The sequence below is a fragment of the Asterias rubens genome, chromosome 4 (genome assembly GCF_902459465.1).
Source record: "Asterias rubens chromosome 4, eAstRub1.3, whole genome shotgun sequence".
In the NCBI taxonomy this organism is placed as follows: Eukaryota; Metazoa; Echinodermata; class Asteroidea; order Forcipulatida; family Asteriidae; genus Asterias; species Asterias rubens.
The window spans coordinates 15,212,143-15,239,104 of record NC_047065.1 but is presented as its reverse complement, the minus strand read 5'-3'; the positions used below and the strand labels follow the sequence as shown (position 1 = coordinate 15,239,104).

Below are 26,962 nucleotides of genomic sequence, written 5' to 3'. Positions count from 1 at the left end.
CAGTCCTTTCACTTGTGTCATTGAGCAATGCACTCAATCGTTAGTGCTTCTCTCCACCCAGGAGTACAAATGGGTACTGGGGAGTAACATGCGATGGTCTTGCATCCTATCCAGGGGGAATAGAAATATTTTTAGTTGTTTTAATACCGAGGAAACCGGATTGGCTCGATAAGAAATTACTTTTTTTATTTTCGTTGTCGAATGGTTCAGATCATCCAAATCCTGTTGGAAATTTATAACGATCGTTTTTCCCTCAGTTGACAATATTATGACAATTGTTTTTTTTAGTTTTTTTTTTAACATTACTCATTTAGGTGGGTTAACAAATTCTTAATTTGCATTATTTTTTAACAAAGTTTTATAAATTGAAGCTTAAGTTGTTTTTGTTTCAATCAGAGCCAGTTTTGATCTAGTCAGGCCAGTTTGTAAATACAGGTTTTTTTAATTTTGGAATATTTTAATGAATTTTGTTTGATGTATGTCCCCTAATTGGGGGATATGATATGATAGGCTTTGTGAATCTGCACTCCACGATAGTGGTTTGGATGAAAAGTTTCAGACTCTTTTCTAAATTTGTGCCTCTGTTTGCCCTGGTCTTGGCCTTGGTGCCCCATCAAAGGTTTCCTGTACACTTCATTTGGCAATAAAAGTGTCCTTGAGGGGAAAAAAATCAAATGGCATTGCCTTCTTAAAAATGAAATAAGACAGGCCTGGGAGTTCAGAAACTTTTGTTGGCCAGAAAATTAGCTCTTATTTTTCTTCAGATGTGTAAAATCATGATCCTTTATTTACTTATCTATTGATGAGGATAAATGTTCAAAGAAGCTTGAAATCTAAGGGGCACAATTGGTGGGAAAAGCCAAACAAAAAAAATCAACCTACCTGAACTTAAAACAGATTGATTTTATTTTCAGACCTTTTTGTCAGTAGTGATTGGTATTGTTACTTTTCACATGTCTTTTTATACTTTCAAACCAATTTTCAAATCATGGTTTCTTTTACTTTTTTTTCTAGAATAAATTTTGTCCTTTTGGTAAGAACATTCTCAGGAAGTTTGGTAAAACTATCTTCCAATGGGTCTCAAATATCAAGATATTCCATCTTTGTCTTGTTCCCAGTGTAAAATAGCAATAATGACTGCAGGTTCTCAAAGGGCCAGACCATTTTTGACTCATTTTGGCTGTACTGCATTAGTGGCGTAAAATCCAAGATGGCTTCACTACAATGATGTAATACATGTACACTGATTATTTTTTTGTTTTGCTTTCTGGACACATCACCCTTTATATTTGGTGCTCTACTTGTATTCATTTATTAGGCTTTGCAGTGCTTGGCTGAACAAATCATGCTACATTCTTATGCTAGACAAGAAATCTGTATAAAGTTTCTAGCGCCAGTTCTTTTTTAAATTGAAGCAGTGTTTTCTCAAAATGTTGTTTCAAACACTCTGGATGTTGAAATTATCCCTTTGCAGCTTATTCATTTTCTCTTTATTAGTTTTTTTCTTTTTCTTTTCTGAGTCCAATAGCTTCTTGAGACTTGTTATGTACTTCATTAGAGAAGAGCGCCCTCTCCTAGAGGTCAGAGCAATTCATTGGCCGATCATGTGTGTATAATATGCATTTCCATTGTCTCATCATCGGTTTACATTTAAGATGGCGTCTGGATATCGTTGATTCTTAAAATTTATTCATAATTCATAAATTTGTTTCAAAAATTCGAGAGGGATTCTGTATTGTACTAGAAATATTCTTTTGTACAAAAAGTAAGGGTATTTTTGTAATGGGTAGGTAGGACAGACTTTCGGTGGGTCCCAACTATTTTTCTGAAGAAAAACAAAAAAATCTTAAGATCATGAATTTTGAATTCTCTTAAAAATGCAAGTGTATGCATTGCTTATTTTTATTACACAAATTTCAAGCTAGACAGTGTTGTATGATACTTTTGTTTCCGTTAAACGAATTTGCCATTCATGTAAAGCTTGTAATGTTAATAAAGGTCAAGAGGTTAAATAAAGGTCGGAGGTTATGATGAACACTGATTCATCTGGTTTCTCAAATTGTCTATCATGTTACCTTTATTTTGTCAAGATTGTTCCCGTTTACACCACTTTGATTTTAATCTTAGATTGTTTACAATAAATTTTTAACCTACTTGTGTTTTTTTATCAATTTTTAAATTATTTCTTTACAAAAATGCCTTGTGATTTTATCACTTTTGTGACACAAATGTAAGCCTGGCATTTGTGTAATAAAAGTGATAAAATCACAAGGCATTTTTGTGATTTTATCACTTTTTTGTGATTTTATCACTTTTTTGTGACACAAAGGCTTGTGAATTTATAACTTTGTTAAACAAATGCAAGGCTTACCCCTTGTGATTGATTCAATTTTGTTACAAAAATACCCCTTGTGATTTTATCACTTTTGTTACACAAATGCAAGGCTTACCCCTTGTGATTTTATCTTTATTTGACATTACCCCCTTGTGATTAAAAAAAAAAATTATGTAATTTTTTCTATAGAAATGCAAGGCTTACCCCTTGTAACTTATATCCAAAAAACTACAGAAATGCAAGGCTTACCCCTTGTGATTTTTTCACTTTTGTTACACAAATGCATGGCTTACCCCTTGTGATTTATCACAAGGCTATAAATTTAAATGTTCACAAGCCTATAGTGCACTTTGTCAGCCAAAATTTGACAAGTTCACAAGGCTATAATGTTCATCCTTTTCATGTTGGTTGTAAATTCCAAAGTCCTGTACACCTTTTCAGCCAAAATTTCAATTATTTTTACAGAAATGCAAGGCTTACCCCTTGTGATTTTATCACTTTTTTTTACAGAAATGCAAGGCTTACCCCTTGTGATTTTATCACTTTTTTTAACAGAAATGCAAGGCTTACCCCTTATGATTGTTGTCAATTTGACACAAATGCAAGGCTTACCCCTTGTGATTTTATCTTTATTTGACATTACCCCCTTGTGATTAAAAAAAAAATTATGTAATTTTTTCTATAGAAATGCAAGGCTTACCCCTTGTAACTTATATCCAAAAAACTACAGAAATGCAAGGCTTACCCCTTGTGATTTTTATAAAACAATTGACATTAATGCAAGACTTACCCCTTAGTTTTATCAATTATAAAAACATTTTTACAGAAATCCAAGGCCTCTTGATTGTATCAGGATTATTTCTTCAATTTTGGACAGAAATGCAATGATTTTTTGGGTAAGTTTTGACTGTTATGCAAGGCACAAGCATGTATCGTTGTAAATGTCTGATGCAGAATGTCATGTTTCCATCAGGCATTGAAATAACTCTCAGCAATTGCCTGTGGTGCCCTATTTTTTGCAGTGGTGGCCTTTGCAAAGTTCCAATACAACATGACATTTTCCTCATAGAAGTGCTCCAAAGAATTAAGTAAGACTTGTTCCATTCCATATAGAGCGACATCCTTTTCATGTTGTTGGTTGTAAATTCCAAAGTCCTGCACAAACAAGAATAACTAATATTGATAAAAAACATTAATTCAATTTCTGGTAAATGTCGTAAAAAGTGAACAGCAAAATGATTATTGTCTTTACAATCCTTACTCAATCCTCTTCATGTTTTTTCTGAATTTGATCCTAATCATAACATAAAATAAATACAAAAATACTATTAGTAATTACTCAAAATAAGTATTAGCATAAAACCTTACTTGTTAACAAGTAAAAGGGAGCTGTTGTGAGAAAAATCTCCCTCTGAAGTAACATAGTTTTCGGGAAAGAAGTAATTTACAACGAATTTGGGATCGAGACCTCAGAAATAATATGATGAATAATAAAATGTCGGTGGTTTTTGTTGCACTCGTTTTAACACGTATGTCAAGGCTTGACACACGGGTTAAAGACACTGGGTACACTATTGGTAATTGTCAAAGACTAGTCTTCCCATTTTGTGTTCTCAACATATGCACAAAATAACGAACATTGTGAACATTTGAACTCAATTGGTCGTCGAAGTTGCGAGATATTGATGGAATAAAAAACACCCTTGTCACACGAAACTGTGTGCTTTTAGATGCTTGATTTCGGGACCTCAAATTCTGTGGTCTCGAAAATTCGTGGAAAATTATTTCTTTCTCGAAAACTACGTTACTTCAGAGGGAGCTGTTTCTCACAATGTTCTATACCATCCGCTTTGCTAACTACCAAGTAATTTGTTTGGCTAACAATTATTTTGAGTAATTACTAAGTTAGTGTCCACTGCTAAGTTCACATATAATGTTTGTGGAAACATTTTGCAACTCCAGGCTATTTGTGATACTTTGGTATTTTTAGATGGTTGATTTCGAGACCTCAAGTTCTAAATCCGAGGTCTCGAAATCAAATTCGTGGAAAACTACTTCTTACTCGAAAACTGTTGCACTTCAGAGGGAGCCGTTTCTCACAATGTTTTCTACCACCAACCTCTCCCCATTACTCGTCACCAAGAAAGGTTTATTGCTAATAATTATTTTGAGTAATTACCAATAGTGTCCACTGCCTTTAAAACGCACAGAGATATTAGACAAACGTAAGCATTAACTTATATAACAGTCTGTTGAGAGAAAACTTCTCCCAAAAAAAAATCACAAAAGAGAAAAAACAGGGTTTAAATAGTAAGAAGCAGTTTGAAAAAAGGAGTCTTCAAAGTATATAAAATACCTTGTGCATTTTCGTCATCAAGACATAATCTTCGGCCATTTTCGATTTCACTGCTTCGGCTTTTGGATTCGGACCCGCAATCCGTTGTTTCAAAAGGGGTCTTAGCGGTAAAACTATGATGAAACAATGGAAAACGTGATGCCGCTTTAAACAAAACCATAGGGGCCGGGTTTTTAAAATAATTTGACAATTATTTGGGGACAAAGATTTATCCTAGAACCTATCATTGATAAAATGTCTTTCAAAGACCTACCAGGACATCTAATCAAAGCTACAAAGTACTTGGTCATTAAATATTATTGTGGAGTTCGAGCATTACATTACACGCACCCTGGAGATACCTAGAAGCGGGGTCACGCCGTGCTGGTATGGTATGGTCTGCCGGGCTTATAACGACTAACGGGAGTTTCGAAATCACATGATTGAGTGTAATGGTCCTATTCAAATATTGTCTGCATGTGTTTTTTGTGCAGTTTATCATAATGGCCCGACTGGTGTAGTCTTGGTTCCAAGACCATTGGTGTTGCGCGGTCACACACAACCAACGTTCCGATTATGCACGGCAAAAAACTATACACACTAACCCTTGTAATGAACGAATCAGAGAAACAGAGCGCCCGCTAGCGTTCGTTCATTACAAGCGGGTACAGTTTTTGCCGTGCATAATCGGAATGTTGGTTGTGTGTGACCGCGCAACACCAATGGTCTTGGAACCAAGACTACGACTGGTGTTGAGAAAGATAAAATTTTTCTATAGGAGAGTCTTTGTTGGCATCGCTCAGAGGGCACTGAAGTTCCGGCAATATTTACCCAAGACGATCGTTCTCAATAAATTATTGAAAAGGGCAAATATTAATACCAAATAATATGCACCAGAAAAGGGTATACACTTTGTTATGTTTTGAGCTGTTGAACTATTTTAATTCTTTATAGGTGTAGATAGGCAAATATACAATAATGACAACCAGTGCAAATTACATTTTCACAGGGTGATAGAGTTTTAAAAGTCCCAGGATGAAAAATCCGTAAATGGAATAGTTACACACAATCTGGGAAACGCCTCATGCAGAAACGTCTCTCAGATTGAAATGTTTTTCAACATTCCTTCTGAAACCAAATTTGTTTCCCTCTGAAACCAAACATTGTTTCGAAACGCAGTCAGTGCAAAAACTGGGGTGTTAACATTGAAACCATTGTGTCACATAAATAACAATATTATAACACTTTGCAAGTGTCAAAAAATAACACTCATATTATCTGCCAACACAATCACATTGGTATATTTAAACAAAAGTTGAATCTAGATGCAATAATGATGATGTCAAATTTAATGTACGAAGTCTGATAGCAAAATAAATTAACATGAATTCATGGAAGTGATGGTAACCTATTAATGGTCATTACATGAGTGCACAAACCCGAGGGTTTCAATGTCACATGCAAATATTGAACTGGCAACCCTCAACAAACAACGTCAGTAAAAGGCCCCTGGATGTCTCCCACTAAACACCTTACCCAAATTCTATACTTTTCGGTTTCTTCAATGCCCTCAGTAAAAACATGATCAGTAAACTGCATTATGTAAGCTTCATAGTCATCCCTATGTAACTGCTGTATCCAAACCTCATATTTGACCTCGTGTTTGACCTCATGCGTATTCATATATTCAATATTCCAAGGTTGGTCCCATGAGATGTGCAAACCGTTCTCTCTATCACATATAAAGTTTTGGATTTCACTGGGAAATAAGTTAAAGGTTTTTGTAACCTTTCTTGTCTGTTCACTTTCCCCAAGCCAACTTGCGAGTGCTTCTAGCAGGGAAGGTATATTAACAATTGTGTCTTGGTATATGCGGAAGAGCCACTCTGGGTTTGAGCAACACAGGTGCTGTGGTACTTCTGTGGATTCAATAATTTGTTTCTGCTCTTCGAGACTCAGGTGGTGTATGCCACCATAGGCAGGTAGAGCATCTGGATGTGCAACAGCGTGACTGGGGTTCAGATTCCGCCTGCACCTGTAGACGATTCCCATGCCTTGGAGTTCAACCAGCCTCCTGTAAGGGGTGTAATGGGCGGGGTTGATGGCGTAAGGGAACAACTCCAGAAGAATGGACCCCGGGGGTAGAAACATGGCGAGGATCAAGAGAGAACCGTGCATTCCAATTAAGGCTTTAGCGCATGAGATAATCTCGATGAGATGTGTTACTGGGAAGTCTTCAAGACCAGCTGTGATGACTCGCATTCCTGTTCTCTTGACGATTTCAGACACAAGCTCAATCTCATTCAGAATCAGTCTTGTTGATCTCCTTGTGATTAGGACAGCGTAGCTGTCGACAGCTTCACAGCCTTTGAATCCTATCCGATCATGCACAAAATGCGTGAACAGTTTCACTTTGGTTGCTGAGAGGAGGGATTCCGGGATTGGCCCCTGAGGGACCTGGAAGCCATACTGGTACCACACTGTTACGTTTGATAAACCAACGTGTGCTTCCTCGAAGCACACCAAACTTTGGTCTAAACCCTCTACAAGATCGCCTTTCAGTAACGGTTGCTGATGGAACAGAACCTTTACGAGATCCATAAAGTCTCCTTCAGGGAATCCATCCAGGAAAACTAGTTGAGCAGCTGGAGCGAAGTCCGTCTTGTTCATCAATCCAGCCTGCAACATGGTGTGAAATACCGGCAGGAGGTCATCATGAAACACATGCATTACGTTATTTGGTTTGAAGCGATTCATGAGGACGTGCTTCCCAGAAAACAGTTTGACCTCCTTGAATCTTTCCAGGGCTGACACAGGAAGACTACTGTAGTGGAAGTACTGGATGTTGTGGTTCGGGACGGAAGACAAATCGACCAAAGCTGGGTCGAAGAGGTTCCGAGGAAGTCCATATGAGATGGATCGAGGGCCTTCCAGAAAGACAAACTCCTTATGTTTCGGAGAGAAGCAAAGGTTGTGAAACCTACACATTCTGTTGGTGTTGCTTGATCCAACGCACCAAACAGAGGATCCACCTTCCAAGACTGTCTGCTGAACTGTCTCTGGATCTGTTTTCTCCCTGAAACTTGGAGTCTCTGAAGCTGTTTTAGCTGAGCAGTTCGAGAGCTTCTCCTCTAAAATGAAGCATCTGTAAACACCCCATGCTGCTACAAACACAGCCAAGACCGTCAAAGTGTCAGAGAAAGTCATTGTTGTCTTGTCATTTTGCCTTCTGACGTTTTGACGACCATCTAGTGGGGACACATTGCTGGAAGATTTTGTGCAGCAGTATCACTTCCTGGCACGTCCGTCTTTAGGAAATGTACATTCGATATTCCTGTAATTAATAAAGAAAAGAAATAAACCCAAGTTTTCAATATAATCTGGGAAGCGGCAGCCAGAGGGATCACCTTAAGGGATGCGAATTAAGGAAAATGCCTCTTATTCCTCAACCCTTTCACTCATACACTTGACAAAATCTCGGCATGGAATTCAGGAGAGCATTGGCATACTTCGGAGGGAAATGTCAAACACAACATTAAAATATAGAAATAAATATTCCTTCAGCAGTCGAGGACAGGAAGTGTAAAACAAACAACTTGTTAGGCTTTCTAACATCCTACTAAAGGACGATCAGAGCTTAAGAACACAAACCTCGCCTGATTATACTCCTTAGATATGCAAAGTTTTAAATTTTACTTTTTATCAAGTAATGTAAAAGAAAACTTACATCAAGAAAAACAATGGATGAGTAAGCTCTATAAATTTGTTTGTATTTATTATAATATGTTGAAACTTGACAACAAGATTAATGTATATACTTTAAATAAATAAAATAAGAATGTGTATGCACCTTACAGACACTGGACACCTTCGCACATAATAACAAACCTGTGAAACTTTGAACTCCATTAGTCGTCGAAGTTACGAGATAATATGGAAAAAGAAAAAAAACATGTCACACGAAGTTGAGTGCTTTTAGATGTTTGATTTCGAGACCTCAAGTTCTGAGGTCTTGAAACCAAATTCAAATATTTTAGTAAGAAATAACTTCTTTCTCGAAAACGACGTACTTCAGAGGGAGCCGTTTTTCACAATGTTTTATACTATCAATATCTCTCCATTGATCGCTAATAAGTAAGTTTTAATGCTAAAATTATTTTTTAGCAATACTATTAATGATACCCAGTGCCTTTAAGCTTATACTTTTATCAACACACAAACCCCGATTTAAGAGCGATTTAATCGTTTATGGTTAACAGCTAACTAATTCTAAACATATCCCCCATCTGTTCCACAGGGCGAGATAATGCACTCCCTGCACATATACATATACCGTACCATACGCCCACGCGCGCCAAACAGCAAGGCATAATTCCCGCCTATTCTATCAAGCCGTTTGTAAACATCATTATAGATTCATAAGATTCACGATCGTCCACTGCCGTTTATAATAAGTAGCTCAGATCGGCACAGACAGTGGATGATTTTATTCGATGAAGATATATTAATTTGCGTTGAATAATTATAAGAATTATCTAAAAAAGTAAAATACACAAAATATTCATTTCAAAATATGCAAAATGAATTTCACGGATGGTTTAAACCATTAACTCTACTTTGCACAACAGACCCAACATTATTTATGTCTAATTATAGTATAGCCCCCACTGTTTTATGATAAAAACTGTCAGGGACATTATTTCCGAGTGGAAGTTCAATTCAGCAGTTCCGTGTGGATATTTTAGTCCTTGCTTCACTTATTACAGAGGGCGTAGGCCAAGGATGCCACAGTATGCCTCCGACGATCCCCAAATCAATGATTACAAACTGACACTGTATCTTGGATGACAACAGCAAGTCCTAAGCACTCCCCGCGAAGATGAATTTAATTAACCCTCTCTCGCCTCTCTCTCCGTCTGCGCGCTGGCAAACAGAGAGTATTCCTCCGCGATCGTAACAAATAAAAATAATAAAAAATTATACTAGACTTAAGGGTAACCTGCACATAGGCACAGCGCTGAAGCGAACCACCAGTGCAGTTTGTGCGTTTGTGAATTGCTAATCAAACGTAATATTTACTGAATAAAATATAACGCGATTTGATTGGAACTACCTTGCTGTCAGCAGCAGATAATCGTGGTATCTCATCACAACAAACACTTGCGTGCGGAAAGGAAGAAAGAAGAAATAGAAATGGCGGAAAAAGGAGCTGACCAGACGGCAACTGGGGGTGGTCAAGATGAGCCGGAAAAGGCGGCCCCAGCAGCCGAATCCACCAAGGGGACAGAGCCCGAGATGAGAGCCGTTGTCCTGCAGTCCTTCGGGGGTGTCAACCGGCTCAAGGTGATGAAGAAGACCGTACCAATCCCAAAAGATGGCGAGGTACTCGTTCGAGTCAAGGCCTGGTAAGTGTTCGCTTTATACGCGCGAGATATAGCTGAGGTTAATTTGAAATAAATTATGCATGCAACAGGCCCTGGGTGAACGACAATTCACCAGTAGGATTGGAATCATGCTTGTAAACAATGTCGAATCTTCAAAGGCGCTGAACACTATATTGGTGATTTACTCACAAATATTGATAGTATAAAAAAATACTTGGTATCGAGCCACCAATGGAGAGCTTTTGATAATATATAACATTGTGAAAAACGGCTTCCTCTAGAGTAACGTAGTTTTTGAGAGGTGTTTTCTCACTCTATGCCTTTATGTTTTTTATTATGCATCTGAAAGAACACAAGTTTTTTTCAACAAGGGTATTTTTTTCTTTCATTTTTCTCTTGCAACTTCATTGACCAATTGAGTCAAAATGTTCACAGATTGGTTTTGTTATGCATAAATGTTAGAACACACCAAGTGTTAATACTGGTCTTCGACCCTTACCAAAGTTATCTTTAATCTAGAGTGCGCTTTGGCGACCCCAACCAAAAACTGTTTCTGACGTCATAACCAAAACGGTAACCGAACTCACAACTCGGTTATCGTTCAGTCTGAACAGCAGAACCAACGACCAACAACCGAAACAGTTTTTGGTTGGGGTCGCCAAAACGCACTACTAGGTTCCTCTCTGATCTCTGCAATAATGGATCCCTCTGGGCACAATTTAACAAAAGAGAGGCGCCATTGCAAACAATAATCGACCGATTAAACATGATTTGGGCCAATTTGTGCTAATTGTATTGTATGGGAAGCATTATTAGTACGACCTACATTGCTGTATGGTGTTTTATTTCAATAACACGTTCTAATTGTGTGTGCTTTGCTCCGTCATCAGTGGAATGTAAACAGATCTATGGTTGATATTTTAAAAGCAAAAGAGCCATGATTTTTTACTTGCAAAACAAATAGTTCAACGCACCATTTTATTGCGCTGAATATGGGTCTTATTTGTAATGGTTTAAATTTGCTGCAACATTCTGAAAGAATGGAGGTGCATCATAGTATAAGAAAAAGATTGTCTAAGTGTCTCGTTGGAAAAGACATTAATAACGTAACAATTTCATGCAATTCGTCAACTTTCTTTATTTTTATTATTTTCATTTTCATTATTATTATTATTATTATTATTATTTTTGTTTTTTTTCCTAAGTGCTCGTTCTCAGTTTTTGTCGTCTTCCCAATGTCACCAAACCAGGGCTGGAAGAAAAAAATAGTATGGTTTCTTATTCACTGCAATAAAATAGCATTCATTACCGCTATCGGATACAGGGAACATGATAGAGATGTGACAGCATGTGTCTATAACCTTTTTGTATGGTTCCAAACCACCCAAATCCCTAGTGTGCCAAAAACATTCATCAACCTTTAAAATCTCACCGGGACAATTCAAAACATTCGGAACAAATCAGCATGGATAGGCCTACATAATTATTTGTCAAAATCTGTGATCCCCTTTTTTTTCTTTTTTCTTTGTTTAGCGATAGGCTTTACTTAACGAAAATACCTAAATATTCAAACTAATTAATATTCAAACTAATTAATATTCAAACTAATTAATATTCAAACTAATTAATATACAGGCTGCTGGTTTTGGTTATCTCGCCTCATATTATTCATAAAAGTATCCAAGTCAGTCACACTGCGTATCATATTAACAGAAGAAGAGGCCATTATAAATATCCACAGTCTTCTATAATCAAATGTTGAAGTAGCTACATTCAGCAGTCTCCAGTTCAGCCACACGAAGGCCTTTTGTGCACCTCAGATAAAAGCTGTCTCAGAGGATGCTTGTGGAAAAACCGTACGTGGCCTAGCTACCGTAATCAATCCCAAACCACCGGGCCACTCAATGATTCCCTCCCGTGATATACGCCCCCGCTTCCCCTCGTCAACCGCCGCTCGCCTCGCCAAAGCGGACCTTACCCCCGTGTTGTTGTGCGGATAATAGGCAGGCAAGGCTCGCTATGGCCAGCACCGTGAATAACACCATTATAATATACACTCCAGTTGGTAATAAAACAGAATTTGCAAGCTGCCTCAATCAAATTAAATGCCCAGGGTCTCAATAAATGATTGAGTTTTTGCGTTTGGCTAATTTCAAATGGCTGTGTATATAACATACAATTTGAAATCAGCGAGTTTATAATTCATGACAAATCTCATGTAATATCTTTCCGCGCCATTGAAGCAAAACCGACGTGTCATAAATATTGAGAGGTTGTTTTCGTATTATTGACTTGAAACTCTGTAATCTTAAAGACACTGGACACTATTGGTAATTGTCAAAGATCAGTCTTTTCACTTGGTGATATCCCAACATATGCATACAATAACAAACCTGTGAATATTTGAGCTCAATTGGTGGTCGAATTTGCGAAAGAAATTCAAATTCTGAGGTCTCGAAATCAAATTCAAATATTTTAGTGAGAAATTAATTCTTTCTCGAAAACTACGGTACTTCAGAGGGAGCCGTTTCCCACAATGTGTTATACTATCAACAGCTAAATATCCATTGATCGTTAACAAGTTTTTTATGCTAACAACTATTTTGAGTTATTATCGATAGAGTCCAGTGCCGTTAATCAATCAGACATGATCAGGCAACTGACGACCAATGCCCGATGATGTCTTATTTTTAGCAAACGTGTTAGGCCTATAGGCTATCACCCGAAGCCTGTTTCATTGTAAGTAGAAAACAATCTTGCTCAGTTTACGCTTAAGTGTTAGCCAGAGGGGTGCCTGTCTGTCTTTTTGACACCCTGTTTTAAATGTTGACACCTGCTTTATCTGTATGTCAAAGGAACACGTTGCCTTGGATCGGACGAGTTGGTCTATAAAAAGCGTCTGCAACCGTTTGTTATAAAATGCACATAGTTAGAAAGATGTTTTAAAAGTAGAATATAATGATCCACACATATTTGCTTCGAAACTGCGTGGTTTTCCTTTTACGAACTTACACCGTCGGCCAATGGCCGCCGTGTTAGTCGACGAGGTATTTCGAGGCATGTTTGTGTGGATCACTGTATTACAACATCTTGTGACAAACGGTTATAAACACTTTTCGACTCGACCGATCCAAGACAACGTGTTCCTTTAATGGACTAAACGTGAACATTTAGACACACACTTTTTAAATTTCAAGCACATTTAGACAATCTACTAATTTTGCTAAGCAGGAATGATCATCCAGTCACAAATCGTACATGTGACATGTGTGCTGATGGTAACCTTATTTTGGTAAGCATAATTTTGCTGTGCATGCTGAGCTACTTTTTGTGCTGAAGCAGCTCTACAAATAAGGGCCTTGTATTGTCTTCACATTGTGGCCGACTTTAAAATGGCGGCCGAAAAAAACATGTTTTAATTATTTTCTATGGTACACAGTTCGTTTTGGGATGAGATAGCTCATTCTGAGCTCCTCGGTATATATATTCAATAAGCACATAATTCAATAAATCAATGGATTTTCATAAAATCAAATTAGGAGGTCACAGCCGAGAGCAAACCAATTAAACTAGAACACCGAGTGCCATGGAAAATTTTCTTATACATTACCACTGTATCGAAATAAACTTGTTATCTGGTATCCTTTTTACAATCAAGAAACCAATTAACAACCTCCATTACACGAGTTTTCTACCATGGCCGATCATAATATAGATGTTAAATTTGCACCGGGGATAAAGAATATTAATTTTGGTTTTTACCCATACACCGATGTGTGTTAGCACTGTATACTCAGTACTTTCCCCGAGTCCTGTGAAAAAAACATCAGTGTCTTACTAGACTACCGAGGTTGCCCGGTGTGGCGGTTTCAGTTATCCGCCGTGTTCAGTTTTCCGGGTGACGTAGTCGGACATATCAACATGTTGTTCGAACGGTTTTAGCTTTCCGGCGTGTTCAGTTTTCCGGGTGACCTGTCAGATACCGCCGCGAGTACCCTGGCGAGTACTGTAGTTCTCTCAGCAGTGACCCCAAATTGTTTATATTACGATTCTTTTCTGTGTACATGTAGTCACATAATCTCTTGCCACATCTTTACATGTATTCATGGGTACAACTTTAGGCAGGTCACACTCTGCTTGCATAAAAAAAAACTCATACGATCCACGCGTTTGCCGCTAGTTGTACTCGACTCGTGGACGCCGCCATGACAGCTACCGGAGGGTAACGGATGACTCAATACGGCACAAAAATGGACTACTTTCGCTTGCTGTGCGCAGGCATCGCATGACGTAATGCTACCGTATTTGGTCATTCGGAAAACTGAACACAGCGGAAAGTTGAAACCGCCACACCGGTATCCAGAGGCAGTTCGAATCCTATGTTTGGGCAGCGGATACCGCAACGTTATAATAGATGCCGATCATGTTCCATAAAATGACAAAACCACAGAAACTGTCTTGTACCATGCAGAGGACTGAAAATAATACATAGCAAATGTTGCTTTAAGGGAAATATCCAAAGCGTCATTTTAAAAGACCAATTATTATACTGTTGGTTTCTAGAACAGCGCTACAATGGACAATGTGCTGTATCAAAAACGCGTGATGGGAATAAAGACAAGCGTTTTGTTCACATTTTGAATGTTCACATGATATTATTCGTGTGGATTGGAATAAACTGTTAGAACAATGACTCATACCAAAGTGGTTCCGTATGCACTGGAGTTGGTTGCCTCCAAATTGCTCGTAAAAGTTTCTTGTATGACATGGCCCTAAGATGGCAGCGTGATGACGTCAATTCATTATGTAGATCCATTGGACAAGTCAGGTTTATACCTTTATGAGTACGCTATTGTAATGGTATATTGGCATTGAATCTATGGGTACCAGAAAGTGCACATAATAGCACTGTAGTTTTTACCCAAATATTGACACTTTATGAGAAAGAAAAACACATAAGCAGTTGCGCTAAAAATTAAAATCGAATTGCTCGAAATTGCCCTTCCGTAAGTCTCAAGCATGTTGATCCACTTTCTGCAGAACAGATGCCGTTCACGCATTCACCAACGGTTTAATTGGTCTTTCTTCTACAAAATTGTTTTTAAATTGCTATGATTGATGGTATTGACGTTAATACAAAGAACACTGAAACACTGATTGGTTGCTGGAAAATGTCAAATTACATGGCAACAAAACACTAACTGAAATGTACTTGTTTGGTTCTTGTGAGTTATGTTATTTTCTTTCTTGTCGTTCTTCTTTCAAAGGGAAGGATAACGTTTGATTAATTATTCCAGATACTAATGACCTTAAAAACGTACACGAGAAATCTTCGAAACATTTCTGCATGAAACGTCTCAGAATGTGTATGCCAATATTACGAATTATTTTTTCCTGCGTGAACATAACCCCTCCATAATATGTTCAGTAATTTATCAAAAACGCTAACACTTTTTCAAATGAACTTTTCACTGGTTAGTTTATGGTATAATATCTTTATTTATACAAGATTAAAACAATCACAAGGTGTTAAAATCCAAAGGTACACTTTCTCTGCCTTTAAAAATAGATAAAAACTGTAAGGAAATGATAACAAAAAAACTCTTACAAACTCCCTTATTACAAGAGTGTAAAACATTCTGATGTACATTACATGTATAATAAATTCACACGCAATTCAGATAAATAAACATTTAAAATGCCTTTATGCTATAATAAAAAAATAAAAAAATAAAAAAACGGGCACTAGATATGTCAATAAAACAAATATTGGAGAAGCAAATATCATACCCATGTGACTATTGATACAATTAAACACAGACAACGAACAGTCAAAACGAATAAAATGGCGGACAAATATTGTACCAGCAACATTGTACTCTCTCATTGCTTTAAGTATGGGAATTTATGGAACCGTTCGATAGGTTTAATCCTATATAAATGTAGATGTTTATACATTAAAACTAACTGTGAACATTTCATTTCAAAAGGTGGTTGAGTATTTGAGATCTCGCCGAAAAATCCGGGGCAGATGATGGCCATGCAAAAAGAATAATTCTTATACACAATATGGGAGCTTCTCATATCAGATTCAAATTTAAGGCACGACAACTGACATATTTGTTACATAACCACATTACTTCAGAGTGAAATGTTTCTAAAAATGCTTTATTATAACAAAAGCTGCTGTAGGTTTCTAGACCCAATGGTTTTGATTGCCAGCCACAGTACTTTTTAATACAAAGTTCTTATAAAGCGCACATATCCTAGACACTAGATCAAGGCGCTTTTAGAGTGATTACCAACCGTATAGAGACCAAGTGAACTTTGTTTACAATAAGTGTGACCTTGTACATTCTTTGAGTGTTCTGACAGGCAAGATACTACACTGGTCCTATGGGAAAGTTGACATTTTGTGTCATAATTTCCACATAAAACCAAGAGTTGTGAAAGTAAAAGCTGGACAAGTTTTGAGAAATGCCCCCTTATATCATATAAAACGTTGATAAGAATTAGACAGTGCAATCTCCATAAAATATAAGATTTTATATTATTTCTTCCATTGAGCTGTGTACAAATCATACCAGCAGGAAGTCCATCGGGCTCTGTGGCTCTTTTGTAAACATGTGATGTCACAGGTCACATCGTCTATACATTCCCTATTTAAAGTGCAAAGCAGACACAGTGTCCCATAAGCCTTTTTGAGATATGGCGGACACAATGCTACAACACTGTAAAGTTGTGGTAAATTTGTGCGTATTGACCATAGAAATAGAACGTATGTTATTCAGTGAAATGCGCATTTTAGGCGACGCGGCGTTTACACGTAAACCTAATGACCACCAACATGGTGAGCGCGGCATCAAGTCCGCCATACCTCAAAAAGGCTTATGCAGTACTGGTCCTATAAATTATAATGTGGGTTGGTCCTGAGTGGAATTAGAACCTCAGCGTTTAATGCATTGGAGAAAAGGGTCAACAGGGGTCAAAGGTTAGCACTTAGGGGAGGGAGTGTGAGGGAGGGATTGTACAATCATGAACAACAGGTAGCTATGGTTGTATCATTTTGATATAGAGATAAAGACAGTGAGGTAAAAGGCGCGTTTCGACCCCAAAGGGCAAATTCAGACATTTTATACTAATGTGTAGAAAAAACATTGGGGGGGGGGGGGTCGTGTACCAAACCATACATTTGTGCATTTTCTTCAATCTTATTTGGGGACCGGATCACCCTCTACTCTTTTGAAGTGAAATTTGCTCTGTGTAATAGGCGTACAGTACAGTGCGCATTTGGGGGCGCGGTATGGATGGTTATAGATGTAACTGTGCAATGTGACAACCAAGATGACGCAGAACATAGGCAGGCACCCAGGCAGTAACTGCACCCACTTGCAGTAAGCAGTGTAAGGGGATTAATTTATACCAAAATGGGTGTTTCTGGGTGTTTCTCCCACCACCTTCAGCCTCACTTTGAGTACACTCTACCTTGACTTGATACACAAGGTCCTTCAGTTTCTACCGCAGATCTATCCAAATCAAAACCAAAGAAGGTTCCTTCATTTTTCACTTCAGATCTATCCAAAATCAAAACGCACCACCTTCAGCCCTATTTGAATACACTGCTTTGACTTAAAGAAAACCACAAAGGTCCTTCTTGTTTCAGTCATACATCAAAATCAAATCTTTAAGTAGGTTAAAATCAACCCCCCCCCCCATCCCACTTGACCTTTAGCATGTTTTGCAGAGTCTCTCACATCATGAGATTCTACCTCCATGCTCACGTCACTGCAAGATAAATGAATTCCAACCTCATGCTCCTTCTAGTGGAGTATTTTTTCCTCCAAGACCTTCTACAGCAGCTGCTGTGACAGGAACTGCCTATCCCACATAAAGACATTGTCAGCCACCAAGGAACCTGTACCAAGAAGAGAGCAGGCTCCATGGTTTTACACTTGATTGAAGACCCTAGGCCAGTGATACTAGCTTCGGCCCAGTAAATTCATGACCAAGCAAGTCCAGTGTTCTTGTGGGGTTTTTTTTCAATTCAATAACAATGCCTCACTTTGTTATATGTTGAACTGTGTCAAATAAATGTTGACCTTTTTAATTATATTGAGTAATGAAAAATACCTAATACCCATATAAAGACAAATAGGATAAATCTTCTCAATAAGACATCACCAAGCTTGCTCAAATATCAACCATCAAATGCAAACTGGGTCAGGGATTTATTTCTTCTCATATTGATTTTGGTCTTGTAACATTATCTCTGGTCCAGTGGGCCTAAACATGTTTTTTAGATACAAGCCCTGTAGTTTAAGAGATGAAAATTTGCATCGGGAATAAAGTATATTAATTTTGGTTTTACCCACATACACCAATGTATGTTGTATAGACAATCGCCCTCTGTTGACAAAACACTGTATACGTCATGTTTCGCCGTGCAAAAAGAGGCGTATTCATGGTAAGATTGCATGTATACACTTTCTAGCTGGCTGCCAAAACACAAAGGTTTTGCCCGGCAGTATGCGCGCGAATCATGTTATGGTATCGAGTGATGTCATAGGTTACATCATCTATACTCAGCACTGTATACTCAGTACTTTCCCGAGCTCTGTGAAAAAAAATCACAGGCATATTACTTGGGTGGGATTCGAACTCGCCTGACCCTTGCAATTCTAGAGCAGTGTCTTACCAACTAGACCAACGAGATTGCCCGGTAGCTAGAGGCAGTTCGAATCCTATGGTCTTCTGCATTTTCCTTCCAAATTCTAGCCCTGCTAAAAGTAATGTCTCCATAAAACCGCTGTTCCTGAAGCCAAGCTAAACTAAGAGAGCAAGAGAGCAAGTGAAAAGGTTAAAATGATGCAAGTGCTTTGAATATTTAACTAGGAAGACAACATTTTTCGTTCCTTCACTGTTAAGTTTGATGGTTTGGTGGGTGGAAGGGCGTCTAGCCTACACTCTGATGAACAAACAACTCACGCAGGTGAGAGATTTGTCTAAAATGCCAAACTATTCACATATGGTGATGCGGGGGAACTTGTTGTCATGGTAACTCTTGTTGCCGCGATGACACGTTTGTTAAGGAGGCAAACCTACCCAGGGGGGTTAAAGGCCGGTTGTTACGGTGTTCATGGCCATATGGCCGTATATGTAGTGATATCGTAGGTGGAGCCAAATTAATTATAAATTCAGCCAGACTGTGTAACCACAGTGCAGATAACATCTCGTTCTCATTTTTAATTATGCGATTATGAGATTAGCGTTCTTTGGTTGTGTTGACCATTGGTCAGGACTTATAATAATACAACAAAATTCTGTCAAGTCTTACATGTGTTTTGTAGCTATCATGGCCAGCAAGAGCAAATTGATATATATGTTTTCTAAGGATGTTTTCTATGTTTTTCTTACAAGTGTTACAGCAAAATTGCACTTTTTTTCATAAGGCCACTTCACATAAAATCATTTGACTCTAACTGCTACATTATAAGAATGACAATACATCTTTGTATTTAAACAACTCCAAAGAAATACAAGACCCTGTTTCCCCATTTTTAGTGCCTTTAGTTATTCTCTTATTGTTAATTTTCCTGTAAAGCAATGCAGTACCAAGTGTTAATAGTGCTCTTTAAATGCCTGTTATTTTTGTTATTATTGATTTATTTACTTGACTTAATTGCACAATCTACAGCCCAAGCCAAAAACAGGATGGTGAATAGGAAACAAGAAGAAATTCTCTAGAATTGCAGGGGTCATGGGTTCGAATCCCGACCGAGTAACATGCCTGTGATATTTTTTCACAGGGCTCGGGAAAGTACTGAGTATACAGTGCTAACACACATCAGTGTATGGGTAAAAACCAATATTAATATTCTTTATCCCCGATGCAAATTTAACATCTCTTTATAAGAAATGCTCAGTTAAGGACGTGGGAGGAAAACCACAAGCGGAGGAAAACCCTCGCCAGCAGGTAGGGACTGAAAACCCAATCCCCATGAAAGCTTCAGGTCTGAATTTGGATCATACTAGACCCAGTAACTGGGGCGCTGTACTCCTTTTTTCGAATTTTGACATCATCGGTCTAACTGGGGCGCTGTACTCCTTTTTTCGCATTTTGACATTATCGGTGTACGACCGATAATGTCAAAATTCGAAAAAAGGAGTACAGCGCCCCAGTTACTGGGTCTTGGATCAAACCAGGGTCTACGGAGGTGAAAAGCAGAGACAAAACCACTGATCCAACCTGATGCCCAATAATAGGACAAAATGAACAAAAACAATGTTGGTTTTAAACAAACAAAAAACTGCATGAGATGGGTTATCCACGATCAAGATGTGGGGAGGGGCAGAGGCAGGGGGAGGGGCAAAGGCAGGGGCAGGTGGAAGTGGGGAGGGGGAAGGGGGTATATGGAGGAAATCTCTCATTGACCGGTCTGTTGTTGACTTGTTGCTGTCAGGAATTCGCTGACAGCTAGTGAAGGAAAGTACATAAGAGGACAACTTCCACAAGCTGCTAACCACACAAAGTGTGCTAAGCAAAAACAGTCTTCCTCAGCAAAAAACAGTTCTCCAGCCACAGTAAAAAAACATTTAATGCATTACTTTATATCAATCGTCACTCTTCTTTCCGGCTCTGACATTTCAGTGAGTAAACTTTACTAAGCCACAAGTTCTGGCAAGAGCTTGACGAGAAATAGAGCCATTAAAGTCGGAATTAGGACTGAGGGTAGACATTCAAATGCAATTTGGAAAAACAATACACCACAGGTATCATCAACTTAACCCACAAAATCCTAGCAGGAAGCTATTGAAACCATCTGTTGACGTCATTTACAAAAACACTGCCACCGACTAGAGCCACTACAAACAAGCAGCGAGACTAAAACTCCCCTGTCCGGGCGTAACAAGCTGTTTAGAGAAGGAAATCACTCCCGAGGATTACTTGCATGAGATTTGCATCGGATGGCCTACATCTACTTTGGTTTGTTTAGTAACCTGAGCTGGACAAGGATCTGTGAGCTTACATTGTGGGACATGCGCTGAATATATTACGTCAATGCATTTTTTTTTTACTTGGAATTTCATCTTGAAAAGGGCAAGGCCATTTTGGCATGGGGTACTTCTATTACAAAACCTGATGAAAGACCATGAGAAACCTATACAGGGGCACCAAGGCCAAGACCATGGGGCAACAAAGGTGATGGCCTCCAAGGCCTCTGTGTAATTCTAGGTCAAATTTTTGAAGTTTCTACCTCTGTAAGGGTTGACACTTGGGCCGTTTTCACAGAGATGATTAACGAACAGTAAGGAAATGTTTCTACCGAAAAATTTGCTTAAACGCAAGAGTGTCTAAGATTAGCAAAAAGAAAATTAGGGCCCAATTTCATAAAGCTGTTAGAAATACTGGTCAGGAAATTTTTACAATAATGTACAGAATTGTGGAATTATGGCGGGGGTACCAAGTTTCTGCTAAGTAGCGCTTAGAACATTTTTGTGCAAACAGGCTTTTTACAAAACTGGGCCTAGGTGACAAGCTTGCAAGATTTGCAAGTTATTGCTTAGTCAGCAAAGCTATATGGAAAGTGCACAGTAAACACAAAATCAGCCGTTAAAGCAACTCTCTGAAATTGAGCCCACATTTCTGATCAGAAGAGTATGTATTTAGTTGGTGAATATCGAAGGAAAACCAATGGGAGACTTTCTGGGACGATAGAGGGCAGCAGACTTACCGTGAAAATCCATTGTTCTCAGAATTATGCGCATGTTCAGAACTACGTAAACAATGAAAATTTACCCGGTATGTCTGCTGCCACCTAGCGTTGGAAAGTCTCCTATTAGATTGGTAGGGCCAAGGACATGTAGGTGTACTTGCAGTCCTAGAGCTTTATCACTTAAAGGAATACGCTGCCTTGGATCCGACGAGTTGGTCTATAAAAAGCGTTTGTAACCGTTTTTTTTATAAAATGCATATGGTTGGAAAGACGTTTTAAAAGTAGAATACACTAATTATCCACACAAGTTTGCCTCGAAATTGCGTGGTTTTCCTTTTACCTCGTCGACTAACACGGTCATTGTGGTTATTGTACAATGCGCTATATAAGAACTTGTGTTTATGTAGGTCGTCCATCTGACCGTTAACATGTAAAAACAAAATGATGACAATGGCATGCTTGTTTTAATTGCAGCGGATTGAACTTCCTTGATCTAATGATGCGCCAAGGATCTGTGGATGACTGTCAGAGGACGCCATTTATCTTAGGCACTGAGTGCTCCGGCTACATTGAAGCGCTGGGAAAAGATGTCGAAGACTTCAAGGTAAAAAGGGAGGATGGTTTTATCGATTTAATTATTTATTTTTGTTTTGGTCGGGTTAACTCAAAATTTGTAAGTATACATTCCCGCTATGGGGTCAAGGTATACCACACTCCCAATGTTCCAATACTTACATATATTTTCCTCAATTAAAGAGAATTTACACCCCTAAAATCTTCTCAAGAATTCCAAAGAAATTCCAAAAGAGGTAAGACTGTGCCCCATATTTGGCATCAAAAACACCAATTGACAAATCATATTTGTATAGTCTGGTTTCTCCATCCAACCACTGATTTTACATATTTTTAGAATACAAATGTGTAAGCATATTTACAAGTATCTCATCATGTATACTTTTAGGTAAAAGATATCTGTTTTTTCTTTTTTTTCTTTTTTAAACATGGTAAAAGAAAAGTTGGTTATTGGTTTCCTGTCAACATAATGCTTATTAATTCATGGGCAAAATTATAAAAGTATCTCAATGTGTATACTTTCAAGGAAAAGAAATCTGTTTTTGTTTTTGTTTTTTTTTAAACATGGTTAAAGAAACTGGTTAAAATCGTTTTCTGTTAACATAATGCTTATTAATTCATGGGCAAAATTATAAAAGCCAGACAAAAGCCGAGAAAACAGCAAAAAACTGTTGAGACGTATTTTCACAAGAATTGATTCAACTGTTTTAGGGTGACAATTTAAATCTAAACTCAAAATCTTTTCTAAAAATAGTTCATGCTATCAACAGCTGCATTGCTTCTCACCAAATAAGTTTTTATGGTCATAAAACTGTTGAGTATTTACCAATCCCTGGCACTACCTTCAAAAACAATGAATACATAACATTTCACATTTAAATGGGAAGATACCATTTGCTGTTTGTAATAGACTACTTGTACCGAGGGACTCATTTTTGTTTGCTCACTAATAAAGCCATAATTATACTTCCTGCTAATGCGATATGAACGAAGACGTCACAACCACATTTTTTTGCTGCGCAGAGAGTTGAACACATTTCAACTGATGCAAATTATTTGTTGCAAATTTGTGACGTAACAATTCGTATCGCATTGCGGCATTTGCATTCGAGTATGAACCAGGCTTAATGTACCGTATTTTTCTCTTCTCTTTATTATGTACTTAAAGCAGTGGACACTATTGGTAGTTGTCAAAGACCAGTCTCCTCACTTGCTGTATCTCAACAATATGCATAAAATAATAATCCTGTGAAAATTTCAGCTCAATCGGTCATCAAAGGTGCGAGTGTAACAATGAAAGAAAAAACACCCTTGTCACACGAAGTTGTGTGCTTTCTGATGCTTGATTTCGAGACCTCAAATTCCTAATCTGAGGTCTCAAAATCAAATTCGTGGAAAAATACTTCTTTCTCGAAAACTACGTTACTTCAGAGGGAGCCGTTTCTCACAATGTTTTGACTAATTACCAATAGTGTCCACTTCCTTTAACATACTTTATTTTGTATCTCTAAAAAAAAAAGTTGTTACAAAATTATTGTGAAAAAAAAAGAGAAGTGCAGCAGCTGAACTGTGTACACAGTGTAGGCGCCTGTACTGAACTATGGGTTCCCTCAATTATGCAGTCAATAAACGCAGGTGCAAATGTTATTATACACGCCCTGAGTGACATAAGCACCACACTATAATGACATGTCTGCACTCAATCATGCAGTTGGTGTCATTCGAATCGAGAGAGAGAGCGAGCAAAGCGAGAGTTCATCTCCACTGTCTGGTACCCCAAGGGCTTATGAAATTCATGATGCGATGCAGCTACTAGCCAAAGGGAACACCAAGGCTCGTCTGCTGCATCTGCGTACTAGTCTTCTATATATATACACAAGTGTCGATAATATTGAGAAATGGCAACTCAAAGACCACCTTGTCGCACTCTGTATACTACAGCACTCTAGTAGAGTACTGAACACACACTTCATGTGTCATGTTGACTACAATTAAAGGATGTGGGTACTTTTTGAAACACAAAACACAGTGTCCACAGATTTACATTTTACTTTCACCGTTTGAAGATAATGATCTTAGAAAGCTTCCCTAAAAATATTACATGCTGAGGTGTTGCAGATTTTGAGAAATGAGTTTAACAATGTCTGAAAATACGTTTTTACATGCTAAAATTATTTTCGTCTCATGATAACTGGGACGAAAATTATTTTTACTCATTTTTCAAAAACTACAGCACCTCAGCTAGTAATATTTTCAGGGAAGCTTTCTACTGTCATTATCTTCAAACTGTGTAAATCTAATGTAAATCTGTGGACATTGTGTTTTTTGTCCTACAAAAAGTACTTGTATAGACACTTTAATTCCTTTTTATTTTTTTATTTCTTATCTACCCTGGGGAGACCTCTCAGCAAAACACAATTTTTCAGAGATGCCGAGCAGCTAGCTACATGTACAAACAAACATTAGCATGTAAAAAATAATGTATCTTCTTGGTTTTATTCATAGCCTGAGTGATCAGGGTTTACCCCTAACTTTTGTTGGTGACTGGCCAGCAGGACCAGTTAATGGTCTAGTGGTGAGACAACTGCTCTAGCATGACAATGGTCATGGGTTTGAATCCCACTCAAGTGATATGCCTGTGGATTTGAAGGTGTTTTTTTCTTCTTCACAGAACTCAGGAAAGAACTGAGTAACAAACACAGGGTTTTTTATGCAGTTCGCCAGATACACAAGGCCTGAAGGCCACCTCAAGGTGTGGGATACGATTTTTGTTCTTCCATACGGATGTAGGCTTGGGTATCATCAATCAGAAGCCTGGCTGGTAGAAAGCACTACCTCCCCAACTTTATGTAGCAAGTGTCACAACGGGGATTCAAACCCACACTCTGCTGATCGAACACCAGAGCTTGAATCCAGTGCTCTTAACCGCTGGGCCACGACACGCCACAAATATGATTGGGTTAAATTTACAAAGTAAACACATGACTTGAATAGAAGTCATTACTTTTGTCACAGGATTGTATACAGTTACTAATCAATATTCATGCTGAAATAATTAGTGTATTTTATATTTTCCTTGATTTAGTGGGGGCTGCTGAGGGAGTGCAATGGTTCTAAGCAAGAGGGGTATCACAGACCTTTTTAAAAAGTTAATTAGCACAAAACTGCTTCGCACAAGGAGCCTTTAACTTGATGAGATTTGTGAAAGTTGGATTAAGCTTGATCCCACATTCACAAATCTCATCAAGTCATTATTGAGCATCGGGGCATCAGAAGTTTAACCCAGTTTAAAGCTGGTTTAGCATCCATAGTAAAACAAAAATTCTCTCAAGATTGAATTGTATTTGATTGTTTTGTCAATATGAATATGTATTGTTTCAACTAAACATTCATTATTTGTTGTTTCTACTGGTATTTATTTTGTCTCTAGTTAAGGTTCCCTATAAATTGTATAAAGCTCCTGGGTGCATTTTTATTGGATTTGGCGCTATACAAATATTTTATACAAGACTTTTCCATGAAATATGTAAATTACACGCCGGACGTGCCCACTAGGCAAAAAAGAACCATCCTGCCTTTTTGCATGGGACTGATGGTATACAAAATTGTGCACAACTCTAGCGTTTACTCACCAATAGTGCATTAATGTAATTAGCATATTTCAGGAGAAAGTATTATACGCAAAGATAGGACCACATTTATTGTCTTTATTTTAATCTACATGTACAATCAATTGATCCAAATCATTTGATTTTGCCATTTTGTAGACTGTATGTTGTTTTTTGTGTGAAATTTGTGTGAGTTCTGATCGCAAAGTCATCCCTATTTCATTTTTTAGCAGCTGCAAGTCTTGAGTTACTTTTAGCTTTGTAAAAAAAAAAAATTAGTTCTACAAATCGCCAAGGGCTTTTTTTTCTCGTACGGGTTCATCTTCTACAGGCCATGTATCACATGTTGCCCTGGTCTTGTTATTTGTGCTTTTAACATTTAATTACTCCCTATGCACAAACACTATAGTAATGTTCCAAGCCTGATACTACACAGGGGCAACAAAGGACCTTGGTGCCCCTTCAAGTATTCTAGCAGAGATCCACATTTCTCTCGAAGGGCGCCCTCTAGCGATGAAGAACTGCCGTACCCTTATAGGAACACTGTATAAAACTAGGGTTAACCCGACAATCACCAGTGGTAAAGAAAAGAATGTAATTAACGAACCTGTTTTCTTCTCTCTGCAGGTTGGGGATCGAGTTGTTGCCTTCCAGCGTAGTGGCTCCTTTGCGGAGGCGATCGCTGTACCTACCAAGTTCGTCTACGAGATGCCCAATAAGATGACATACACGGAGGGTGCTGCCATGGGTCTGTGCTACGCAGTGGCATACATGATGCTGTACGAAATCGCTAACTTGACCAAAGGGAAATCGGTGCTGGTGCATTCAGCTGGCGGCGGAGTGGTGAGTGTCTGTGAGAATCGGGGGAAAAAAAATAAAAAATAGATTCAGATTAGATTTATCAATAAGCTCTACTCACCACTTCAAAGATATTTTCAGACTTGATGCTTCTGTCTAGTCCTGCTGTTAATGTCCCGCTAATACCTCGCCCACCTAATACCTCACTCTGCCAC

At 38.2% G+C, this 26,962-nt stretch overlaps 2 protein-coding genes across 3 annotated transcripts in view; one reads left to right on the top strand and one right to left on the bottom strand.

The window, feature by feature from the left end:
- Positions 1–4,499: 4,499 nt before the first annotated feature.
- Positions 4,500–26,638, bottom strand: LOC117289646 (protein O-linked-mannose beta-1,4-N-acetylglucosaminyltransferase 2-like). 2 transcript variants are annotated; one of them, XM_033770864.1, is made up of 3 exons: positions 26,557–26,638; positions 6,315–8,004; positions 4,500–4,804 (listed from the first exon to the last, which is right to left on the bottom strand). In XM_033770864.1, exons 2-3 carry the CDS (start codon positions 7,875–7,877, stop codon positions 4,793–4,795), a joined length of 1,575 nt encoding a protein of 524 aa, XP_033626755.1. In that variant the 5' UTR covers positions 7,878–8,004; positions 26,557–26,638; the 3' UTR covers positions 4,500–4,792. The 2 variants fall into 2 exon arrangements, with proteins under 2 accessions (XP_033626755.1, XP_033626754.1); XM_033770863.1 differs by lacking the exon at positions 4,500–4,804 and having other exon boundaries at positions 5,579–8,004.
- Positions 9,563–26,962, top strand: part of LOC117289647 (synaptic vesicle membrane protein VAT-1 homolog-like) — a 30,727-nt gene continuing 13,327 nt past the window's right edge. Inside the window, exons 1-3 of the mRNA XM_033770866.1 lie at positions 9,563–10,075; positions 22,243–22,372; positions 26,577–26,792. Coding sequence (XP_033626757.1) covers positions 9,864–10,075; positions 22,243–22,372; positions 26,577–26,792 — 558 coding nt within the window. The 5' untranslated portion in view covers positions 9,563–9,863. The remainder of the gene's footprint in view (positions 10,076–22,242; positions 22,373–26,576; positions 26,793–26,962) is intronic.

What these genes read in the sequence shown, in the direction of transcription:
- LOC117289646 (XM_033770863.1), bottom strand. Translation starts at nt 7,877, where the DNA reads ATGACTTTCTCTGACACTTTGACGGTCTTGGCTGTGTTTGTAGCAGCA.